This window comes from Mustela putorius, unplaced genomic scaffold, assembly GCF_011764305.1.
Source record: "Mustela putorius furo isolate JIRA1106 unplaced genomic scaffold, ASM1176430v1.1 tig00003834_pilon_pilon_pilon, whole genome shotgun sequence".
Taxonomy (NCBI): domain Eukaryota; kingdom Metazoa; phylum Chordata; class Mammalia; order Carnivora; family Mustelidae; genus Mustela; species Mustela putorius.
The window spans coordinates 39,075,995-39,101,220 of NW_025421987.1; the positions used below are offsets into that span (position 1 = coordinate 39,075,995).

Genomic DNA, 25,226 nt, shown 5'->3' on the forward strand with positions numbered 1-25,226 from the left:
TGTGCTTTGCACTATAGGTCGGGATGAGCAGATTGGGATTTGAATGGAAAGAGACTACAGATGAGTTTCTTTTAGTCCTGTTTTCATTAGTGGGTGTTAGTCTAAAAGAGTTTGTAAATGACAGTTATATAATCCTATTAAAGGAAAAGACGTGGGGACACGGACACCGTGGAAAGAATAAACTTCAATTTAGGGTGTTTTGTCATTTCTGAGTAAATCTTCACACATGTTCCACAGAAAAAGGATGCAAGTCATTGCAGACAGTGGAACTGCCTATCCCTTCTAGGAAATAAGGACAATAACAATTTATTGAACCACACACAGAATTTTATCTTACCACTCGAAATTGTAAACCTAGCAGATACTGGTAGTTACCTCAGGGCTGCAAGGGACTTTCTTGTTCTACTGGGTAGTACACTTGTCTATTACTTAAATTTGTTATAACGAACATGTATTTTGTAATGAAATTTTTTTTCACTAGCAGGTAATTCAGGCAATTCACAGAAGAGCATTTCATCAGTCTTTATAGTCATCTGCACCTTAAAGATGAAACCATTCTTTGAATCCATCGTGCTTTGTGGCTCAAACTGAGCTGAAGGCTGGAGGACAGACGGGTATGTGATTTAGAAGTTGCAGCTGGGAGCACACGCAGACACGTTAACGAATTGCTGGACTGCCCCTGAGAGTGTTACATTAGCTTTTGGAATTCCCTTCATGCTTGTCAGGATGCACTGAAGAGAAGGGTCTTTTGTGCCACCGTGTCCCCCAAATAAGGAGACAGTCCTGCACTTTGCAGCAGCTGCACTGAGTCCTATTTGATAGACGGCTTTCCATGGGGGGTGTGGGGGGTGTGGGGTGTGAGGGGTGCATGGCGTCCAGCAGAGCGCCTGTTGCTGACGCTAAGGCACTATCACTGACTATGATTCCTTCCCTGCATACTCACTCCCTTGAATTTCTATAAAGTTACATTTGTCAACAACTCATGGTACACCAGAAGGACACGTTTCCTTCAGAGACTCAGGCGAGGAAACACTTGTCCTCTTCAAAGTTTATGATGCTAAAAATATATAGAATGCATCTGAATAGTTGAGATTTACACTGTTCTTTGATCCTGCTGTGCTAAATGCTTTAGTGAACTAATTAGCAATCCAACAGAAATCAGAGGAGGAAGGAAAAACTGCCCAGGTAATCCTCTCGATCCAAGAAGTATCTGCCAGGTGACGGAGCGGGTGTCTGCCCTCATGCATGGATGCCCGTCCGGCACCCCGCGCTCACACGGCGCCAGTCTCTGCTGCCCGAGGGTCACCGGGATGCAAGCGGCTGGAAGTCCGGAAGAATTTCAGCCACCCTCCGACGGAGTTGCTCTCGCCTTTCTTCTTTTATTCTTTCCTCTTTCATAAATTTCACAAACTTCTTCCATGTCTCAAATGTGACCCAGAGAATCCTCCTTGAAACAGAAAAGGACAAAAAGTTACACACTACGGAAAAGTTGACTTTCCATCTGAAGTATATTTGAATATACTTTGAATACAGTGTTATATAAAACATACAGAGAGCAAAATTGGAATTCAGACTGAAATGCTATGAAAAGGGTTGCCTGGGTGGCTCAGTTGATAAGCATCTGCCTTCGGCTTAGGTCATGATCCCAGGGTCCTGGGATCAAGCGCCGCCTAGGGCTCCCTGCTCAGCAGGAAGCCTGTTCTCCCTCTCCCATTCTTCCTGATTGTGTTACCTCTCTCGCTGTGTCTCTGTCAAATGAATAAATAAAATATTTTTAAAAAGAAATGCTATGAAGAAAATAAAGTGGCAAAGTAGGATGGAGGGACTGATAGATCATTTTTTTTTAAAAAGATTTTATTTATTATTAATTTGACAGAGAAATTACAAGTAGATGGAGAGGCAGGCAGAGAGAGAGAGAGATAGGGAAGCAGGCTCCCTGCTTAGCAGAAAGCCGGATGCGGGACTCGATCCCAGGACCCTGAGATCATGACCTGAGCCGAAGGCAGCGGCTTAACCCACTGAGCCACCCAGGCGCCCCTGATAGATCATTTTTATTTCCCATCAGGCAATCAGGGAAACCCTCTGTGAGGAGACATTTGGGCAAAGCTCCCAGGGGCCTCTGAAAACGCGGGCCATGAGACACCCTCAGGTGATCCCATCAGAGCCTGTGTCTTATGCTCGAGACAGGACCTGTGGACCAAAGACTCTAGAAGCCAGAGCCCTCAAGGAAAAGATGCTGGAGAAGCAAAGGCAGCACCACAGTTACAGGGTCTGAGGCCCAGGTACTTAGACGTACAGACATACCTCTTCGTGTCGCACTTTGCAAATACTGCCTTTTCCATAAACTGAAGATCTGTGGCAGCAACCCTGCACTGAATGAGTCTGCCGGCACCACTTTTCCCAACAGCATCTGCTTACTTTGTGTTTCTGTGTTGCATTTTGGTAATTCTCTCAATACTTCAAACATTTTCATCATCACAGGTGTCTGTTGCAGTGATCTGGGATCAGTGACCTTTGCTGTGAACACTGATGTTGGGGGCATGAACCACGTCCAAATGAGAGAGCAAACTTAACTGATAAATGTGTGTGTTCTGACTGCTTGGCTAGCCATTCCATCTTTCTCCCTCTGCTCAGGCCTCCCTAGTCCGAGACGCAAGGATATTGAAATTAGGTGAGTTAATAACCCTGCACTGGCTTCCATGTGTTAAAGTGAGAGGAAGAGTCACACATCTCTCACTGTAAATCAAAAGCTAGAAATGATTAACCTTAGTGAGGAAGGCATGTCAAAAGCCAAGACAGACCAAAAGCTAGGCATCATTTGCCAAAAAGCCAAATTGTGAATGAAAAGGAAAAGTTCTTGAAGGAAATTAAAAGTGTTAGTCCACTGAACACACAAATACTAAGCAAAACAGACTTATTGCTGATAATGGAGAAAGTCTGAATAGTCTGGATAGAAGATCAAACCAGCCATGATGTTCTCTTCAGCCAATGTCTAATCCAGAGCAAGGCTCGAACTCTCTTCAATTCTAGGAAGGCTGAGAGAAGAAGCAGCTGCAGAAAAGCTGGAAGCCAGCAGAGGTGGTTCATGAAGTTTAAGGAAATAACCATCTTCGTAACATAAAAGTGAAGGGGCAGCAGCAAATTCTCCAGAAGGTCTGGCCAAGATAATTCATGAAGATGGCTACACTGAACAACAGGTTTTCACTATAGATGAAACAGTCTTATTGTGGAAGATGATGCCATCTAAGACTTCGTAGATGTTGATGCCTGGCTTCAAAGCTTCAAGCCCCTAACAAGAGAGACAAGCAGGACTCTCTTGTTAGGGGCTAAGGCAGCTGGTGACTTGAACTGAAGCCAGTGTTCCTTGACCACTCCAAAATCCAGGGCCCTTAAGAATTCTGCTAAATCCACTCTGCCTGTGCTCTATAAATGGGACAACAAAGCCTGGATGACTGCACATTTGTTTACAATATGGTTTACTGAATATCTTAAGCTCACTGTTGAGACCTATTGCTCAGGGGAAGAAACAGATTCCTGGAAAAACAGGACTGCTAACTAACAATGCAGTTGGTCACCCAAGAGCTCTGATGGAGATGGACAATGAGATTAATGTTTCCATCCCGCTGGCACAATATCCATTCCACAGGCCATGGAACAAGGAGTCATTTTGACTGTCAATTCTTTATTATTTAAGAAATACATTTCTTAGGGCTATATCTCTCATAGATCGTGATTCTTCTGATGCATCTAGGCAAAGTAAATTGGAAACCTTCTGGAAAGAATTCACCATTCTAGCTGTCATTAGGAACATTCATAATTCATGGGAAGAGGTCAAAATATCAACATTCCCAGGAGTGTAGAAGAAGTCAATGCCAACCCTCATGGGTTGAGAGGTTCCAGAATGGAGTGGAGCAAGTAGCGCAGATGTGGGGCAAATAGCAAGAGAACTAGAATTAGAAGTGGAGCCTGAAGATGGGATTAAACTGCTGCAATCTCATGATACAGCTTTAATGGATGAATGGTTGCTTCTTATGGATGAAGAAAGAAAGTAGTTTCTTGAGATGGGATCTTCTATTGGTGAAGACTGATGACGTGACAACAAAGGATTTAGAATATTACATAAGTTTAGTTGATAAAGCAGCAACAAGGGATGAGAAGATTGGTTCCAATTTTAGAAGAAGTTCTGCTGTGGGTAAAATACTACCAAATAGTATTGTATGCTACAGAGAAATTGTGAAAGGAAGAGTCAATAGGTGCAGTAAACTTCACTGTTGTCTTTTTTTGTTTGTTTGTTTTTTAAGATTTTATTTATTTGTCAGAGAAAGGAGCAAGAGTGAGCATAGGCAGACAGAGTGGCAGGCAGAGGCAGAGGGAGAAGCAGGCTCCCTGCCAAACAGGGAGCCTGATGTGGGACTCGATCCCAGGACACTGGGATTATGACCTGAGCTGAAGGCAGCTGCTTAACCAACTGAGCCATCCAGGCGTCCCTTCACTGTTGTCTTTTTAAAGAAATTACTGCAGCCACCTCAACCTTCAGCAACGGCCATCCTAATCAATCAGCAGTCTTTAACATAGAGGCAAGACCTGTCAGCAAAAAGATCAAGACCCCCTGAAAGCTCAGATGATGGCCTTCTTAGCAATAAAGTATTTTTAAATTAAGTAAGTACATTGTTTTTTAAAAATAATTCTATTGCCCATTTAATAGTATAGTATGAACATAACTTTTAAAAATACTGGCTCAGTGGGTTAAGCCGCTGCCTTCAGCTCGGGTCATCATCTCAGGGTCCTGGGATCGAGCCCCACGTCGGGCTCTCTGCTCTGCGGGGAGCCTGCTTCCTCCTGCCTCTCTGCCTACTTGTGATCTCTGTCTGTCAAATAAATAAATAAAATCTTTAAAAAAAAATACTGGGAAATAAAAATTCACTCAACTTGCTAATTCTGACATTCGCTTTACTGCAGTGGTCTGGAACTGAGCCCACAACATCTCTGAGGCAGGCTTGTGCCTACTGTTTAAAAAGCCCTCTGGTAACATCACATCCAACAAGGAATGCCACCACCCTTGAATTTTAGTTGAGAAAAGATTATATTAATGTCAGGTTCTGGAATCACGGTTCTGGAGGATACCAAGTTGAAGTGAGATTATCTGCTGTCAGAGGGGAGACCCGCAATGGCCTTTTTGGGTAACACAACTACGTGCACACTAGGGATGTGAAGGTAAGCCAGACAGTCTCTGCCCAAAGAGGGAGTCACCCTGGTGAAAAGATCACTTCAAAGCAGTGAGGGGCTGTCGTCGTGGTGGAGATATGCACCGGGAACTCCCCCAGTCTGGTAATAAGGGGCATCACAAGTCTTTGAAAGAGATGATGTGAACTGAGTTTTGTCAGACAAAAGACTTTTTCTAGAAGAGAACATGTCTTGAGTACAGGCAAAAGAGGTAAGAACAGAATGGTGTGTGTAAGGAATTACAAGCAAAGTTAGGCGGCTGAAACAAAAATGTAGAGTAGCTAAGTTTGTATTTTCACAACTTGAGGCACAGATGGGATTTAGTCTAGCTTCTTGACCTTCTCAAATCCTAGAATGCATCACAGCCGCCATTAACTCTATGGCTAATGGCTATTTGCTGTTTCTGATTATGTTGATTTTTGTTGCTGGAAGTGAAAACTTTACTAAAAGGCTACAAGGAGTGGAGCTGCTTCAAAGTGGCTTTCTTCCTTCATCCATCCAGGCCTCCACTGACAGCCACCTGTCCTTGGCTCTCTGCCCACTCCGTCCTCACCTGTCTCCCACTTTTACCTCTGTTCACAGTTCTCCTGCCTACTGTCCCACTTTCTGACTTCCATATTTCATCTCCTACTGTTCTCCCCTAATGGAAATGCTGTGCCCCAGTCCCGCAGAGGAAATCTTCCCAGACTGACATTGTCTGCATTTATCTTTCCTTCTTCGGAACTCCTACGTCACATGATCTACTGACTTATGAGAGCCAGACACCATGTTATTGGGTATATTGTTATGCTTGGCAAATATGTTTTGATAGATGACCTGTGGATGTTTTATGTAATAGATGTAATTTAAGTCACAACATAAGAGTTCTTAACCTGTGGTCCCAAAACTCCTTGACATTTTATATAACACTGTATGGGATGAGCATGGGGGCATGTCTGGGGGTCTTGGTATATAACTTGTTACTATGAAGGGGCCTATGACTCCAGAATGCTTCAGAACTATAGTATTGAGGCAATATTAGAAATATAACAAGTACTTCTTTGTTGCTTGTTACAGTCTTTGTTTTAAAGTGTATTTTGTCCCTCATAGGTATTTCTACCCCAGTTTTCTTTTCCCTTCCTTTTGCAGGATAAATATTTTTGCATCCCCTCACTTTAAATCTTTCAGTGTCTTTAGGTCTGAAAGGAGTCTCGTGTGGGCAGCATATAGATGGGTCTGCTTTGTTATTCATTCTGTCATCTTATGTCTTTTGACTGGAGCATGTAGTCTATTATATTCAAAGTAATTATTGACAAGTATGTGCTTATTGCCATTGTTTTATGATTATTTTTGTCATTCTTTGTTCATTTCTTCTCTTGCCCTTCTCTCATGGTTTGTTGGCTTTCTTTAGTGATATACTTGGATTCTTTTCTCTTTATTTTTTGCATATCTATTACATGTTTTTGATATCATTAGGTTTACATATAACATTTTCTGCATATAGTGGTTTATATTAAGTTGATGGTTGCTTAAGTTTGAACTCATTATAAAGCCATAGATTTTTACTCTCTTCTTCCCCCAACCACCATGTTTTAGATATATGGTATCATACTTAACATTCTTTTATTCTGTGACTCTCTTGACCCCCCTTTTTTGAGTTTTCTTTGTTTCAGAGGGGCAGCTCTGTGATTCATCAGTCTTACACAATTCACAGCACTCACCATAGCACATACCCTCTCCAATGTCCATCATCCAGCCATTCCATCCCTCCCACCCCCCTGCCCTCTAGCAACCCTCAGTTTGTTTCCTGAGATTAAGAGTCTCTTATGGTTTGTCTCCCTCTTTGGTTGCATCCTGTTTCATTTTTCCTTCCTTTCCCCTATGATCCTCTGTCTTGTTTCTCAAATTCCTCATTATCAGTGAGATCACCTGATAATTGTCTTTCTCTGATTGACTTATTTCCTCTGCATAATACCTTCTAGTTCCATCCACACTGCTGCAAATGGCAAGATTTTGGTTTTTTTGGATGGCTGCATAGTATTCCATTGTATATATATACCACATCTTCTTTATCCATTCATTTGGTAATAGACAGCTAGGCTCTTTCCATAGTTTGGCTATTGGGGACATTGCTGCTATAAACAATTGGGTGTACATACTCCTTCGGATCACTATGTTTGTATCTTTAGGGTAAATACCCAGTAGTGCAATTGCTGTATAGTGGTATTTTCAACTTTCTGAGGAACCTCCATGCTGTTTTCCAGAGTAGCTCCACCAGCTTGCATTTCCAACAACAGTGTAGGAGGGTTCCCCTTTCTCTGCAGCCTCGCCAACAGCTGTCATTTCCTGACTAATTTTAGCCATTCTGACTGGGGTGAGGTGGTATCTCACTGTGGCTTTGATTTTGTATTTCCCTGATGCCAAGTGATGTAGAGCATTTTTTCATGTGTTTGTTGGCCATCTGGATGTCTTCTTTGCCTAAATGTCTGTTCATGTCTTCTGCCCATTTCTTGATTGGATTATTTGTTCTTTGGGTGTTGAGTTTGATAAGCTTTTATAGATTTTGGATACTTTATCTTCATGACCGATTTTTATATATAGACTTAATTTTATTGCTTTTGTGCTTCCTACTTTTCTTATTCCTGATTATGGACTTTCCTTTCCATTCAAAAAATCCCCTTTAACATTTTTTGTAAGGCTAGTTTAGTGGTGATGAATTTCTTTAATTTTTGTTTGTCTGGGAAACTCTGTCTCCTATTCTGAAACATTAGCCTTGCTGAATAAAATATTTGTGGTTGCAATTTTTTTTTTCAGCACTTTGAATATATCATGTCTTCCTTCTGATCTGCAACGCTGCTGAAAAATCAGCTGATAGCCTTATGGGATGTCCCTTGTATGTAAGTTTTTTCTTGTTCTTAAAACTCTCTATCACTACCTTTTTGCCATTTTAATTACCATGTGTTTTGGTGTAAAAAGAGACAAAGAAGGACACTACATAGGCATAAAGGGAACAATCTAACAAGAAGATCATTGTAAATAACTATGCACCCAACATGAGAGGACCCAAATACATAGAGCGCCAGTGAACATAAAGGAAGTAATTGATAGTAATGCAATAATAGTAGGACACTTTAACATCCCATTTATATCAATGGAAAGATCATCCAAACAGAAAATCAACAAGGAAACAATAGCTTGGAATGATACATTGGACCAGATGGATCTAATAGACACATTCAGAACATTCCATCCTAAAACATCAGAATACACATTCTTTTCAAGTGCACATGGAACATTCTCAGATCAGATGTTAGGACACAAACCAACTCTCAACAATCCAAAAAGATCAAAGTCATACCATGCATCTTTTCATTCACAAGAAAAAAATCTGGAAGTAACAAAATACATAGAGGTTGAATAACATGCTACTAAACATGAATAGGTCAACCCAGAAATCAAACAGGAAATAAAAAAAATACATGGAGGCAAATGAAAATGAAATAGTCCAAAAATCTTTGGGATGTAGCCAGAGCTGTTCCAAGAGGGAAGTTTATAGCAACACAGGCCTACCTCAAGAAGGAAGAAAAACCTCAAACCTAACCTTATACCTAAAGGAGCTAGAAAAAGAACAAACAAAACCCAAAACCAGTAGAAGCAAGGAAATAATAAAGACAAGAACAGAAATAAATTGAAGGTAAAAACAAAACAAAAAACAAAAAATGCCACAAGAGAACAGATCAATGACACCAGGATCAATGAAACTAGTTCTTTGAAAAGGTCAACAAAATTGACAAACCTTTAGCCAGACTCATCAACAAAAAAAGAGGACTGAGAAATGAAAGAGAAAAAAAATAACCAATACCACAGAAATATAAAGGGTTGTAAGAGAATATTATGAAAAGCTATATGCCAACAAATTGGACAGCCTAGAAGTAGATAAAATCCTAGAAACATATAACCTCCTAAAACTCAAATAAAAATTTGAATAGACCAGTTACCAACAATGAAATTGGATCAGTAACCACAAACTCCCAACAAACAAAAGTCCAGGACCAGATGCTTCACAGGTGAGTTTGACCAAGCATTTAAAGAGGAGGTTAAGACCCATTCTTCTCAAACTATTCCAAAAAATAGTAGAGGAAGGAAAGTTTCCAAATTCATTCTATAAGGCCAGAATTACCCCAATACCAAAACCAGATGAACACACTACAAGAAAGGGGTGCCCAGATGGCACAGTTGGTTAAGAATCTGACTCTTGATCTCAGGGTCATGAGTTTAACCCCTACTTTGGCCTTCAAGCTGGGCATGGGTGGAGCCTACTTAAAAAAAAAAAGGCACTATAAAAAAGAGACCTATAGACCAATGTCTCTAATGAGCATAGACACCAAAGTCCTCAACAAAATACTAGTAAACCTAATCCAGCAATATATTAGGAAAAAAATCATTCACCACAATCAAGTGGGATTTATTCCTGGGATGCAAGGGTGGTTCAATATTCACAAAAGAATCAATGTGATACATTGATTAGAGACAGGATTAAAATCAGAGACAGGATTAAAAACCACGTGATCATTTCAGTAAATACAGAAAAAGTGAAAAGTATTTGACAATGTACAACATCCATTCATGATAAAAACTCTACAAAGCAGGTGTAGAGGGAACAAACCTCAACATAATAAAGGCCAGATATGAAAGAAAGGAAGGAAGGAAAGAGAGAGAAGGAAAGAATAAAAGGCCATACATGAAAAATCCAAAGCTAACATCATACTCAATGGTGAAAGATGGAGAGCTTTCCCCCTAAATCAGAAACAAGACAAGGATGCCCACTCTCACCATTTTTATTAAACATAATACTGGAAGTCCTAGCCACAGCAATCAGACAAGAAAAAGAAATAAAAATCATCCAAATTGGTAAGGAAGAAGATAAACCTTTCACTATTTGCAGATGACATGATACTACCTCTAGAAAACCCTAAAGACTCCACCAAAAAATTAGTAGAATAAATGAATTCATAAGGATGCATAATACAAATTCAATATACATTAGTCCATTGCATTTCTACACACCAGTAATGAAGTAGCAGACAGAGAAATTAAGAAAAAAGTTCCATTTACAAGTGCACCAAAAATAATAAAATACCTAGGAATAACTTTCAGGAGGTGAAAGACCTGTATTCTGAAAATTATAAAACAGCAATGAAAGAAATGGAAGATGACACAAACCAATGGAAAGATATTCCAAGCTCATAGATTGGGAGAACAGATATTGTTAAAAATGTCCCTACAACTCAGTTAATCTACAGATTGAATGCAATCCTTATGAAAATGCCAACAGCATTTTTCACAGAACTAGAACAAATAATCCTAAAATTTGTATGGAACCACAAAAAAACTCCATATAGTGAAAGAAGTCTTGAGAGAGAACAAAACTGGAGGTATCACAATCCCAGATTTCAAGATATACTACAAAGCTGTGGTAATCAAAATAGTACAGTACTGGCACAAAAGTAGACACACTGACCAATGGAATAGGATAGAGAGCTCAGAAATAAACCAATGATTATATGGGCAATTAATCTTCAAAAAAGGAGGTAAGAATATGCAATGGGAAAGGATGGACAGTCTGTTCAACAAATGTGTTGGGTAAATTGGACAGCTACATGCAAAAGCAAGAAACTGGACCACTTAATTACACCGTATAGAAAAACTTAACATGGATTAAAGACCTAAATGTAGGGCGCCTGGGTGGCTCAGTGGATTAAGCCGCTGCCTTCGGCTCAGGTCATGATCTCAGGGTTCTGGGATCGAGTCCCGCATCGGGCTCTCTGCTCAGCAGGGAGCCTGCTTCCCTCTCTCTCTCTCTCTCTCTCTCTCTGTCTACTTGTGATTTCTCTCTGTCAAATAAATAAATCTTAAAAAAAAAAAAAAAAAAGACCTAAATGTAAGAACTAAGACCATGAAAATCCTAAAAGAGAGTATAGGCAGTAATTTCTTGGACATCAGCCACAGCAACATTTTTCTAGATAGGTCTCCTAAGGCAAGAAAAACAAAAGCAAAAATAAACTATTGGGACTACATCAAAATAAAAAACTTCTGCAAAGGAAACAATCAACAAAACAAAAAGACAGCCTACAAAATGGAGAAGATATTTGCAAATGATATGTCCAATAAGGGATTAGTGCCCAAAATATATAAAAATCTTATACAACTCAACACAAAAAAGCAATCTGATTAAAAAATGGGGCCGAAGACATGAAGATGTATTTCTCCAGAGAAGACATACAGATGGCCAAACGGCACATGAAAAGATGCTCAACATCACTCATCATCAGGGAAATGCAAATTAAAACCCTAAGAAATAACAAATGTTGCAAGGATGTGGAGAAAAAGGTACACTTGTGCACTGTTAGGAATGCAAACTGATGCAACTGCTGTAAAAAATAGTACGGAGGTTCCTCAAAAATTAAAAATGGAACTACCCTATGATCAGGTAATTCCACTGGGTATTTTTTTTTTTTTTACTTAAAAAAAAAAAAAGATTTTATTTATTTATTTATTATTATTATTGTAATTTAATTTTAAAAATTTTCAGCGTAGCAGTATTGTGTTTGCACCACACCCAGCGCTCCATGCAATCTGTGCCCTCTCCAATACCCACCACCTGGTTCTCCCAACCTCCCACACCCCGCCCCTTCAAAATCCTCAGATTGTTTTTCAGAGTCCATAGTCTCTCATGGTTCACCTCCCCTTCCAATTTCCCTCAACTCCCTTCTCCTCTCTAACTCCCCTGTCCTCATGGTATTTGTTATGCTCCACAAATAAGTGAAACCATATGATAACTGACTGACTCTGCTTGACTTATTTCACTCAGCATAATCTCTTCCAGTCCTGTCCATGTTGCTATAAAAGTTCGGTATTCATCCTTTCTGATGGAGGCATAATACTCCGTAGTGTATATGGACCACATCTTCCTTATCCATTCGTCCATTGAAGGGCATCTTGGTTCTTTCCACAGTTTGGTGACCGTGGCCATTGCTGCTATAAACATTGGGGTACAGATGGCCCTTCTTTTCACTACATCTGTTTCTTTGGGGTAAATATCCAGTAGTGCAATTGCAAGGTCAGAGGGAAGCTCTATTTTTAATTTCTTGAGGAATCTCCACACTGTTCTCCAAAGTGCCTGCACCAACTTGCATTCCCACCAACAGTGTAAGAGGGTTCCCTTTCTCCACATCCCCTCCAACACATGTTGTTTCCTGTCTTGCTAATTTTGGCCATTCTAAGTGGTGTAAAGTGGTATCTCAATGTGGTTTTAATTTGAATCTCCCTGATGGCTAGTGATGATGAACATTTTTTCATATGTCTGATAGCCATTTGTATGTCTTCATTGGAGAAGTGTCTGTTCATATCTTCTGCCCATTTTTTTATATGATTGTCTGTTTTGTGTGTGTTGAGTTTGAGGAGTTGTTTATAGATCCTGGATATCAACCTTTTGTCTGTACTGTCATTTGCAAATATCTTCTCCCATTCCGTGGGTTGCCTCTTTGTTTTGTTGACTGTTTCCTTTGCTGTGCAGAACCTTTTGATTTTGATGAAGTCCCAAAAGTTCATTTTCGCTTTTGTTTCCTTTGCCTTTGGAGACGTATCTTGAAAGGTTGCTGTGGCTGATATGAAGAGGTAACGTTACTGCCTATATTCTCCTCTAGGATTCTGATGGATTCCTTTCTCACATTGAGGTCTTTTATCCATTTTGAGTTTATCTTTGTGTACGGTGTAAGAGAATGGTCGAGTTTCATTCTTCTACATATAGCTGTCCAGTTTTCCCAGCACCATTTATTGAAGAGATTGTCTTTTTCCCACTGTATATTTTTTCCTATTTTGTCGAAGATTATTTGACCATAGAGTTGAGGGTCCATATGTGGGCTCTCTACTCTGTTCCACTGGTCTATGTGTCTGTTTTTACGCCGGTACCATGCTGTCTTGGTGATCACAACTTTGTAGTAAAGCTTGAAATCAGGTAACGTGATGCCCCCAGTTTTATTTTTGTTTTTCAACATTTCCTTAGCGATTCAGGGTCTCTTCTGATTCCATACAAATTTTTGGATTACTTGCTCCAGCTCTTTGAAAAATACTGGTAGAATTTTGATCAGAATGGCATTAAAAGTATGGATTGCTCTAGGCAGTATAGACATTTTAACAATGTTTATTCTTCTGATCCAAGAGCATGGAATGGTCTTCCATCTTTTTGTGTCTTCTTCAATTTCTTTCATGAGTGTTCTGTAGTTCCTCGAGTACAGATCCTTTACCTCTTTGGTTAGGTTTATTCCCAGGTATCTTATGGTTCTTGGTGCTATAGTAAATGGAATCGATTCTCTAATTTCCCTTTCTGTATTTTCATTGTTAGTGTATTAGAAAGCCACTGATTTCTGTACATTGACTTCGACAGAGATCACAAGTAGGCAGAGAGGCAGGCAGAGAGAGAGAGGAGGAAGCAGGCTCCTCCTGAGGAGAGAGACTGATGCGGGGCTCAATCCCAGGACCCTGGAATCATGACCTGAGCCAAAGGCAGAGGCTTTAACCCACTGAGCCACCCAGGCACCCCTCCACTGGGTATTTACTCAGAATATAAAAACATTAATTTGAAAAATGTAAGCACCCCCACGTTTATTGCAGCACTGTTTACAATAGCCACATATGGAAGCAATACAATAAATTAAGGAGATGTGGTGTGTATGTGTGTGTGTGTGTGTGTGTGTATTATACGAACAAAACACACACACACACACACACACACACATATATATATAATGGTATATTATTCAGCCATAAAAAGAATGGAATCTTGCCATTTGCAACAAATGGATGGATCTAGAGGGTAGGTATAATGTTAAGTAAAGTAAGTCAGAGAAAGACAAATACCGTATGATTTCACTTACATGTGGAATTTAAGAAATAAGAAAGAGACAACAACAAAAAAGCCCCAGAATTTTAAATGCAAAGAACAAACTGGCGGTTGCTGGAGGGGAGAGGGCTATGGGGATGGGTGATACAGGTGAAGGGGATTAAGAGTGCATTTACTGTTTAAGAAACAAAACAGATGAATACAGGGGAAAGGGAGGAAAAATTAGATTAAAAGCAGAGAGGGAAGCAATCCATAAAAAACTCTTAACTATAGGAAACAGAGGGTGGCTGGGGAGGAGGTGGGTGGGGGAATGGGATAAATGGGTGATGCGCATTAAGGAAGATACTTGATGTAATGAGCACTGGATATTATATGCCACTGACGAATCACTGACCTCTACCTCTGAAACTAATCTATGTCAACTAAATTGAATTTAAATTAAAAATAAAAAAGTTTAGCAAAAAGTACACATTTGTTCTGTTAAAGACTCAGAGTGCACATTTAATATATTAAAGGCTCTGAGATTTCTCTAATAAGCCCCTTTAATTTTCATTAACGAGGTGTACTTATTGTTATGAGCACTGAGTATAGAATTGTTGAATTACTATATTGTACACCTGAAACTAACACTGCATATTAATTATACTGGATTTAAACAATGAGGATAATAATAGTAATTGCTCAGTCATGGAGATGTCATTTATCCAGTGCCATCACATATGTAAGACAAATAGAACAGTATCTATAATATTAAAAAAAAATCTACTGGTTCATGCACGAGGAGCCAGACAAGCACACAGCTGAGCTCTCGCGGGAGAACTCCACAGCTGAGCTCTCGCTGGAGTACTGATGATGAGACACCTAGGTCTGGCTGACATCTTGTCCCACCAAGTATAAAATTCCAGATTTACAGATTGTAACTATGTAATTATAAATTAATACATTGAGAAGTGATATAAATATGTAAGATTATGCCTCATGTTCTTATTAGGATCATCTCAGTGTTACTGAACTTTTAAGATGAGGCCTCACACTAATAAATGTCTCTCCTTCCTTCCCTTTCCCCCACAAATATTCTAGATAATGTTCTTTAATTCATATAACATTGAATAAGAACTTGAATATCAATTTTTAAATGTTCTTTTTAAAAGTTCCTTTTAAAAGACCCGTGATTAAACAATAGGGTCACTCCTGCAAGATAATGCATCCATTCATTTCCGGACCGAGTATCACAGTACCCGCTCTGCACCTGTACTGGGCATTACCACCACCTGGGAACACAGCACTGAGTAAGATGCGGCACTTCTACTGTTGGGAGGGACAGACGATAAATAAATGTGTAACTTCAGACAGTCTTCAGTGCTATGAAGAAAACAGGGTGGGACAGTGGCTAGACAGGGATATGGAGACTGGGTAGTCAGGGAGGTGCACCGATCAGCTTGTGTGAAAGCTCCAAGGAAGCCACGAGGTCTGTCTGAGGAGCCGTGGAGGGGTCAGCCATGGAGGACGGAGCTAAGATGGAAGCCATCAAGTCCTGGTGATGATTTTTCTTTTTTTTAAATTTTTTTTAAATTTATTTTTTATTTATTTATTTTTAAAGATTTTATTTATTTATTTGACAGAGAGAAATCACAAGTAGATGGAGAGGCAGGCAGATAGAGGGAGAGAGGGAAGCAGGCTCCCTGCTGAGCAGAGAGCCCGATGTGGGACTCGATCCCAGGACCCTGAGATCATGACCCGAGCCGAAGGCAGTGGCTTAACCCACTGAGCCACCCAGGCGCCCCAGATTTTTTTTTTTTAATTGAGAGAGTGAGCAAGAGAGACGGAAGACAGAGAGTGCATAAGTAGGGGAGGGAGAAGCAGACTTTTTGCTGAGCTGGGAGCCCAATGCAGGGCTTGGCTCAATCCCAGGACCCTGGGATCACGACTAGAGCTAAAGGTAGACGCACAACCTGAGTGAGCCACCCCTGGTGATGCTTTTATATCAACTAGAAACTGGCTGAGAATTTATTTCTTGTTGAATGCATGGATTCCCATATTGATTTCCTAACTTCAAGCCCTGCATAGGACCACTATCTTACTACTGTATCTTACAGTTTACAAACAAGACTGAATTAGAAAACTGGTGAAGGAGGTGGGCTACAAGAAGAAGAGAATGGTCTGGAGTCAGAGAGCCTGACTCAGAGCCCAGGCTCCATCATTTGGTATTTGTGTACTAAATCAATCTGCTACTTGCAGCTTCTGTTTCCTTGCCTGAAAATGGAAATCCTGACACTGCCCCCCTCCTCTCTGGGGTGTGTGAACACCCTCTCTGGCAGTCCTGCGCCACACTGGGCAACTGTCCCAGTGAATCTCTCAGTCTGTACATGGCAGCTGAGAAACAGAAAGAAAATAAAGGTGGACAAACAGGATGTTTAATAACAACACTCGAACATCGACAGTAAATAAAACATAGCTATTATTTGGGGGCTAAGCAGTGCTAAGTGAGGTACCATGTTACCCTGTTTAGTCTTCTCAACAATGCTGTTAGATTGGTTCTGTTGTTATCCCCATTTTACAAAAGAGGACCGGGAAGTTCTGAAAGGTTATTTGTCCAGGGTCATGCAGACCCAGTCTTAAACGGCAACCTTCAAAGGGAAGCATTTATTCAAATGCAAGTCCTCTGGGTATCCTCACTCATTGCTTATTTTATTTTAGACCAAATTAGAATCAACTTGCTTATTGTTTTCCTGGCCCACAGATTTCAGTAACCTGTAAACAAGGGTGAGTAGGGTTTGCTGGTGGTGGGCACCTTAGTGGCAAGACAGGAATGCTTTTATAAAAACGAGACATTTGCAAAGGCACATACAAGCAAATGAAAACAAAGGAACCAAAAATTAATCTGGGTGCAGTGAGTTAGGGGTCATTTCTCCAGTTAAAGAACAATCTTCCCGCCTCAGAGCTTGGAGGCATCCGCCCACCACATCATGCTCATAAGCAATGACTACTGATCATTAAAACACAGATCATTTGTTTACTCTCAAGGGAAAGTATGTAATAAAATTTAGAACATTTCCATCCAAAATACTTAAAATTAGGAATCCAAGCAAAAATGTATATAAGAATAGCTTATAGGACACAAAATGTATATAAGAATAGCTTATAGGACACTGGCTTAAGTAAGACATCACTTACTGGCTTATGTAAGACATCACTGTATTATAAATATTAATAGGATGGAGAGAATGAGATAATGTTCTTTAATTCATATAACATTGAATAAGAACTTAACAAAACAACAGTTATGGACATCTGGATTGCACCTAATTTTCTTACATGATTCCACTACTGTAAAGTTCCAAGCCAGGCAACACAAAATTATAGCCTCGAAGGCTGCATCCTTAGGCCAAAGTGAAAAGAAACCCAAGGATGTACTCATTATAAAAGTCAGGGGAGCCCTTTACCTTTGGAGGGAAGGGCACGGCTTGTAATTGGGAAGGGGCCCATGGGGATTTCCAGGGGCCAGCAGCGTCCTATTTCTTTTTTTTTTTTTTTTAATTTTTTTTTTATTTGACAGAGAGAAATCACAAGTAGATGGAGAGGCAGGCAGAGAGAGAGAGAGGGAAGCAGGCTCCCTGCTGAGCAGAAAGCCCAATGCAGGACTCAATCCCAGGACCCTGAGATCATGACCTGAGCCGAAGGCAGCGGCTTAACCCACTGAGCCACCCAGGCGCCCCCAGCGTCCTATTTCTTGACCTCAGTGGTGGTGACATGGGAGTCCACTTGACAGTAATTCATTAAGCTGTATCTGTATGATTTAAGCACTTTTTTATATTATTGGTGTATTTCAGAGTAAATGTTAAAGACAACTTCAGAGATAAACCTGCACGACTAATAGACAGTAATACTTTGCTCAGGTGATTCATGTATTTCTCATCATTTCACCCTCTGGAAAGCCCCTGTGAGGCAGAGAGGGCAGGCATCCTCCTCCCCCTCATTTTAAGATGGAGACCCAAGAGTTCCAGGGGTTTCCAAAGAGTCACTGGATGAGCTGGGCCTACCCCCGCTGTCTGGTTAGCTTCAAGTACCCAGCTCTCCGAGCCCTTACCTCATCCATAAGCCATATCCCAGGCAAAGAATACACTGTGGAAGAGTTATGAAGTCCGAGTGAATTTCCTCAGAAATCAGAACCTCACCTGTCATGATGTTCCACTGCAATCTCATGCTTGCTCTGGGAAACAATCTGGGCCTCCCTGACCATAGTAAACCAGGCCCTGAATATCTTCTTCTGAAGAAAATGTACCCACAGTTTTTGTACTTCTTCCTCCAGATCAGTCACGTACTGGGGATGAAGAAAGGAATAGAAGTGAGACAAATAATATCACAGACAAAGAATTATAGCAAATAAACAGTACAAAAGAGAACTGCAACAAATACAAAAGAACAAAGGACACTGGGGGGCGGGGACAAAGAGAAAAAGATAGCATGGCAGCCAAGATAATATCCTCTGCAATGTATTAAAAAAACAATGGAGCCAGAGGTGTGGAAACTGTTCTAAGCCTGAGGGGGTAGGTTTCTAGTAAAATCACTTAAGCAATTATGGGATAAGCAACAAGAAATGAGTATAAAAGCAAAAGCTGATGTAATGTTACATTAAGTTTATAAACAGTTTATGGACACTCTGTGTAAAAAGTGTTTTATACTTAGGAATAATTGATTTGACATTTTCATATTCATTTCAAAGCAAGGAACAGGACCGACTATTCTATATTATTCTTGAAAAGAAAAAAAAAAAGAAAAACAATAGTTATGGACATCTGGATTGCACCTAATTTTCTTACATAGGATTGAGCAGAGACATGTATTTAAAGCTTCCTTCCCTGTATGGCCTTACCTGTAGCCAGCTCCGGATAACTCTCCGAAGCAACATTTGGCAATAGAACTGATCAGCCCGGGCTGTGTTCCTAGCCAGGACTTCCTGACTATACTGGAACCAGGACAGCAGGCATTTTCTCTGTAGAGCCAAAGAGTGATGTTCTTCAGCCACCTGGACAATTTTTTAAATGAGAAAAGGAATTTATCCCTTGTATGTTTAATCACTTAAGGAACTACATACCACCTTGGCAAATAATGCCATAAACTACTTGTAAGTCACTATGGAGGGAATAATCTTAAGGGCATTCAGACTATGTCCTAAGAGCTCTTCTACTGACCCTATTTTATGGGGGTTTTAGATTCACATCATGCACAGCCTTGCAGTGCTGACTCCCCAAAGACCACAGTGACTGGCTGGTTATTTGGAAAATGGAATAAACCTCCAAAGCCATTATTTCACTTGCATCAAGTTTCGAAGTGTGTAGGTGATGATATTCTCAGTTTGTTCTCCTGGAGCTTGGACAGCAACTCCATAATAAACCTCTCTATTATGTACTTAACCACTGTCTAACTGAGGAAATGCCAATACTTTCAACTAGTTTTCTAGTATGAGCTATCACCAGCATTGAAATTTAGACATTGTTAATAAACTACAAAAACATTTGATAGGAAAATAACAGGATGAATAATTTAATGTATTACCAACTTAAAAGGTTCAGAAAGAGCATTCCAAAATAAACATGAGTTTATGAATTTTAAAAGGTAACTGTTATATTCTTTTAAGAGGCAGGCAGGAAAAACCCTTCCCTCTCAATCCTATCCATACAATTACACCGTTTTCGAAGCCTTGCCTAACCAGCCAGCACCATGAATGGGAGTGATCCAAGTGAATCTCTTGACAGTCCTTCTTATTGGCCCAAATGACCATCCAGGAGGCCACTGGGGCACTCGAAACCACTGTCTGGCCCGACTCATCCCAGGCTTTGCTTTGCTTCCTGCTCTTTGTCCTCTGGGAAAACAGAGAACCAGGAAGAAAAAGATTATCAGAAGGTCTCAAAGAAGTTCTGAAATGGTTTTTGGATTAAATATCCTATAGTATACTGAGTTTAAGGGAAAAATGCTAAATAACTTCTGAAAAAATGTTACAAACAAGGCAGGAACTGTTTAACTGGATCTTTCTTTTTTCTTAATTTTTTTGGTATCCCTTCCCAGAAGCCAACTCAGTTGGGTAAAAGAAGCTACCCCTTCCTTTTACTGTGCTCCAGAACTTTTCCTTTTATTTATTTTTTAACTTTCACCTGGTGGTTACCATCTACCTTAATATTCTGGTTCTGACAGTTTAATGGTGTGCCAGAACTGGGTTGCTTTCCTGGACTGTGTTTCCAGGTGCTGGCTACACTTTGGCTTTGTAACCAATGTGCGATGTGACTTCAAGAAGTCAGTACTCTCTAAGGCTCAGTGCCCTTATTACAAATAGAAAGAGGTGGAGAGGACTGCTAATGCTCTAAAATTCTACTACCTTGTCATGACAGACTGAATAGTAGGCTCTCAGGGAAGGCCATGTCCTGATCCCTGGAACCTGTAAATATGTTACCTTATGTGGTACAAGGGACTTTGCAGATATGATCAAGTGAAAGATTGTAAAATGGGGAGATTATCCTGTATGATATGCAAGAGCCCTAAATGTAATCACAAGAATGCTTGTCAGAGGGAGGTGACAGGGTCAGCATCAGTGTATGTGACCTGAAAGCAGAGAGAGGAGTGATTCGAGGAGGGAGCTGAGAGCAACAGGATGCCGGTGGCCACTGGAAGGTGAAAGAGACTCAGAAACAGATTCCACCCCCCTTGGAACCACCAGAAGGAAGGTGCCCTGCTGATACTCAGACCTTGGTCCAGCAAGTCCAGTTCTAAGTTAGTATATGTGTTACTGTAAGTTGCTAATGTTGCGGTAATTTGTTGTAACAGCAATAGGAAGCGAATGCACTTGTTATGAGCTAGAGAGGTGATTCCCAAAATGTGGTGCTCAGATCACTCAGAATTCCCCAGGCTACTTATTAAAAATGCAGATTCCCTGACGCACACCAGCCAGCATCTCAGACATACCGAGAATACCTGGCGGTGGAACCAGGAATGTATATTTTTATAAGATCTCCAGATGAATGGATAACAGGTTTTATGAACAGAAAAGTTTGGAAAGGCTGGTTTCAGATTTGTCTTCCTGTTTTTCTTTTAATTGGGTTTTTCTGTATTTAAAGCCTATAGTTGTCATTTTCAGATCAAACTCCAGTTTCTATTTTTTTATTTAAATAAAGAAATAGAAAAATTTTAATTTGGTTATTCACCCATAGATTCAATTTGTTTCAGCATTTTATACCTTTTTTGAATTCATTCAAATACTAGAACCAAAAAAGAAGAGCTGATAGGAATATAAGAATGAATCTTTCCATTCGCTGTCTGCTTTTCCTTTGCGTATTAATAAATGAACCCCCGCCCCCAATATACAAAAGCCAGATAAAACAAAACTAGAAGCATTCAGTTAGATAGCAAATGATCTTTGTAAGGAAATTTTCAGTTCAAATTTCAAATTTCATTTCCAAATTCATTCACTCAGAAGACTAGAGAGTCAGCCCTTCTCTCTCATTACAAGGAAAAAGCCACAGCAAAATAGCAATGACTCGGGGCACAGATGGATCCTCTTGCCCTCAGGCCAGATCACCACAAATGGCCTTCCTCAGCTGGTTTGGAATACTCAGTAATTCCAGAACCATTGGTAAGGAGGCTGAGGAAAAAAAATCAGGGACAGAGGGAAAAAACAATTTTGGGAAGGTAAAAAAGTATGAAAAACAAGGAGAGAACAAACAGAATGAAGAATGAATAGGAAGGGAGCCTACGTCACGTTTCCAGAGCAGCATTACTCAACTTAATGGGGCTCATGATACTTGGTTTTCATAACCCCAAACGCTAGTTTTACTCTTCAATATTAACCTGGCCAAATGTGTAAGCAATAGCGGTCATACCTAGAATCACTGTGCTTATTTTTAAACAATTCTAAAAATAACATCTCATCTATTTTGAGCTTCTGATCATTTAGTTTAGAATGCCCTGCCCTATGCACTGGGTAAGTTTGAAGCTTGATTTACTTGATTTTATATATCTGTGTGGCAGAGTAGGTTATGGTTCCCTATAATAGGATTACAGATCCCTACTCTTTGTATGTGATTTCATAATGCCTCTCAATGAAGTAGATGGAACTTTTCCTCCTCTTAACGACCTTGAGTGTGTCTCTGTGATTTGCTTCGGCCAATGAAATGTTAGTGGACAGGATACAAGGAGAGATGTTGTGTGGGTTGTTTACATCATTGGGTTTAGTTGTTGCACAGTAGACATTTGCCAGGTGAAAAGCACGGCCTGAATTACTGCTGAAGCCAGAAAGAGGCTGTGGAGAGACCTGAATATAATCCACAGCTGGCCCACAGACGTGTGAGTAAGAAACAAATGTCTAAATTGCAAGCCGCTGATTTTTGAGGGCGTTATGCAGCTTTATTCAAACAGAAACCTAATACCTTATGGTAATTATTTCCTCTTTATGAGAAACATGGCTAAAATTGAGAGAAGCCTCTATTCATCTTACTTTAAAGAAGTCTTTAATAAAAAATCTACTCACTTTGTTTCCAACCTGCACAATTATAGAAATCTTTCTCTGTCTTGGAAGACCAAATCTGAACTCTTATCCAAAACAAAGAATTACATACACTCGATTAGCTTTTATTTTTAGCTTTTAAATCACCAAGCAGCCCTCAATTTGAATTGGGTGTTTATTCCATTTGAAAAGTCCATTTTGTAATTTTGGAAGGAAGCGTGTGACACCATACCTGGATGTTTTGCTTGTTTTGCAGTCTCAATCTCTTCCAAGGTTCCAGGCCTTTTTTCCTTAGCAACATCCTTTCATAATGTTCTTTGGCGACTGCTTCCAGCTGCTGATTCCTCTTAATTCTCTTCTGCTTCTCTAGTTCTTTCTGGGAAAAATTCAAACGTGAAAATGCTGAGAAGGGACCAAGATGGTGACATAGGTGGTCCTGGACTTCCTTCCGGCCTTGGATGCATTCAGTGTATAGCTACATACAGAGCATTTCCCTCTGTTAGAAATCTAGAAACTAGCTGAGTGACTCTTCCCTATCAGGTGAATGAGGAAAACACCCATATCAAATTGGGTAGGAAGGACTGAAACAGGCTTCTGACATAAACCCCATCCCTGGCACAGCACCATACAACAGGGAGGGAACTCCTAACTTGGAAATTCTCTCTGAGGAACGCAGGGTTTGGACTGCATATCTGGCACTTCATCTTTTAAAACAACTACTCAGGAAAAGGGCCATAAAATGACTGCCTCTGAAAGCTACTGGGGCTTGTGTCCACGAGATATACAAAATGATAGGAAACAAAGAAACAGTTCTTAATGGATGTGTGCACACTTCCTATGGCTATCCCCTTAGGGTTCAGACCTGAAAGAGCAGACAAATATGCCCATCTCCCAGTCGCTCTGAAAGCGGTTTGACCATATGGTAAGCTAATTCCTGTGGGTGCAGATTCTAATTTAGCACACTTTTAGGGGTTGGTTGTGGTCTTCCCCAAAGGAAGTGCCCTATAGACTCTTATTCTGCCTTTTCCCTCTTGCTCACTCCAATAAAACCAAACAACCAGCATCTCTCTGGAAGGAGCTTGGACACAATCTGGTTACCCAACATTTATGATTACCACTTGAGGGATGGGACCCTGGTTTACTTGGCTCAGAAAGCCAGTGGAGCTTACATTTACAAGTTCTATAGGACTGTAACAAAGAAGTAATTTTTAAATGGGTGTAGAAGCACCCTTCTCCCCATGTGGACTCAGTGCAGAGGGAGCAGGCAAAATACATCTCATAGTTTCTCCCTGGAAGGGGCTTAGTTACCCTACATTCCCAGCTACTACTTGAGGGTACAGTGTTGTTGTTTTTTAAATATATTTTTCTTCTTTTCCTTTATTAATTATTTTTATTAACATATAATGTATTATTTGCCCCAGGGGTACAGGTCTGTGAATTGTCAGGTTTACACATTTCACAGGAGGGTACAGTTTTATAATCAGCTAATCAGCTTGGATCTAGGTGCTGACTGAGATTTTCCCCTTTGGGACACTGACAAGTATTGGTACAGCTCAACTACTGGGAGCTAAGAACAAAGACAACAGACTGGATGAAGGCTAAGGTCAAGAACCTGGGTGAGACTGACTGATAAGGTTCATCTCCCACAAGAGACCGCTCTGTCAAGACTATGAGAGGTGGCTGCTTTATCTCATGTGCAGAAACCAACAGGAAGAGTCAAGAAAAGTAGAGATGGGAATATCTTCCAATGAAAGGAACAAGATGAATCTCTAGAAATCAATCTTAATGAAATAAATGATTTACTCAATAGACAATTCAAAACAGTGATCATAAAAAAATGCCCACTGAGTAATGCATGAACAAAGAATTTCACCAAAGAGATACAAAATATATATTAAAAAACCCCCAAACATAAATCATATAGCTGAAGAATACAGTAACTGAACTGAAAAATTTGAAAAAGGGTTCAACATCAGGCTATATCAGGCAGAAGAAAGGATAAGCCAATTTAAAGACAGAGCAGAGAATTAATCCAATCAGGGTCAAAAGGAAAAAAGAATGAAGATAGCATAACGGACTGACAGGACATCATTAAGGGTAGAAATATAAGCATTACAGGGGTTCCAGAAGAAAGGAGGGGGCAGAAAGCTTCTTTAGAGAAATACTGGCTGAAAAATTCCCTGGGGAAAGAAACAGACATCTGTATTCAGGAAACCCAAAGAATACCAAACAATATACATCTAAAGAGGGACACACCAAGACAATTAAACTGTTAAAAGTTAAAGAAAAGTAGAGTATCAGCAAGAGAAAAGCAACTTGTTACATACAAGGGCACTCCCATAAGACAATCAACTAGTTTTTTTAGCAGAAACCTTGTAGGACAGAGGGAGTGGGATGATATATTCAAAGTGCTAGAAGAAAAAACCAGCTAAACAAGAACAGTCTACCCAGCAAAGATGTCCTTCAAAATTGAAGGAGAAATAAAAGAATTTTCCAGACAAACCAAAGCAAAATAAATTCATTACCACTAGACCAGCCTTACTCAAATCCCAACACTGAAAAGGACTAATTCAGGGGGCAACTAGGTAGCTCAATTGGTTAGGTATCCGACTCTTGGTTTTGCCTCAG

At 40.1% G+C, this 25,226-nt stretch overlaps 1 protein-coding gene across 2 annotated transcripts in view; it reads right to left on the bottom strand.

The window, feature by feature from the left end:
- Nucleotides 1–305: 305 nt before the first annotated feature.
- CCDC191 (coiled-coil domain containing 191) overlaps nt 306–25,226 on the bottom strand; it is a 90,386-nt gene continuing 65,465 nt past the window's right edge. For both annotated transcript variants that reach the window (XM_004761414.3, XM_045088406.1), the window contains exons 14-17: nt 22,831–22,974; nt 18,978–19,130; nt 18,280–18,425; nt 306–1,447 (exon numbers count right to left, since the gene is read on the bottom strand). In XM_004761414.3, coding sequence (XP_004761471.2) covers nt 1,303–1,447; nt 18,280–18,425; nt 18,978–19,130; nt 22,831–22,974 — 588 coding nt within the window. In that variant the 3' untranslated portion in view covers nt 306–1,302. The remainder of the gene's footprint in view (nt 1,448–18,279; nt 18,426–18,977; nt 19,131–22,830; nt 22,975–25,226) is intronic.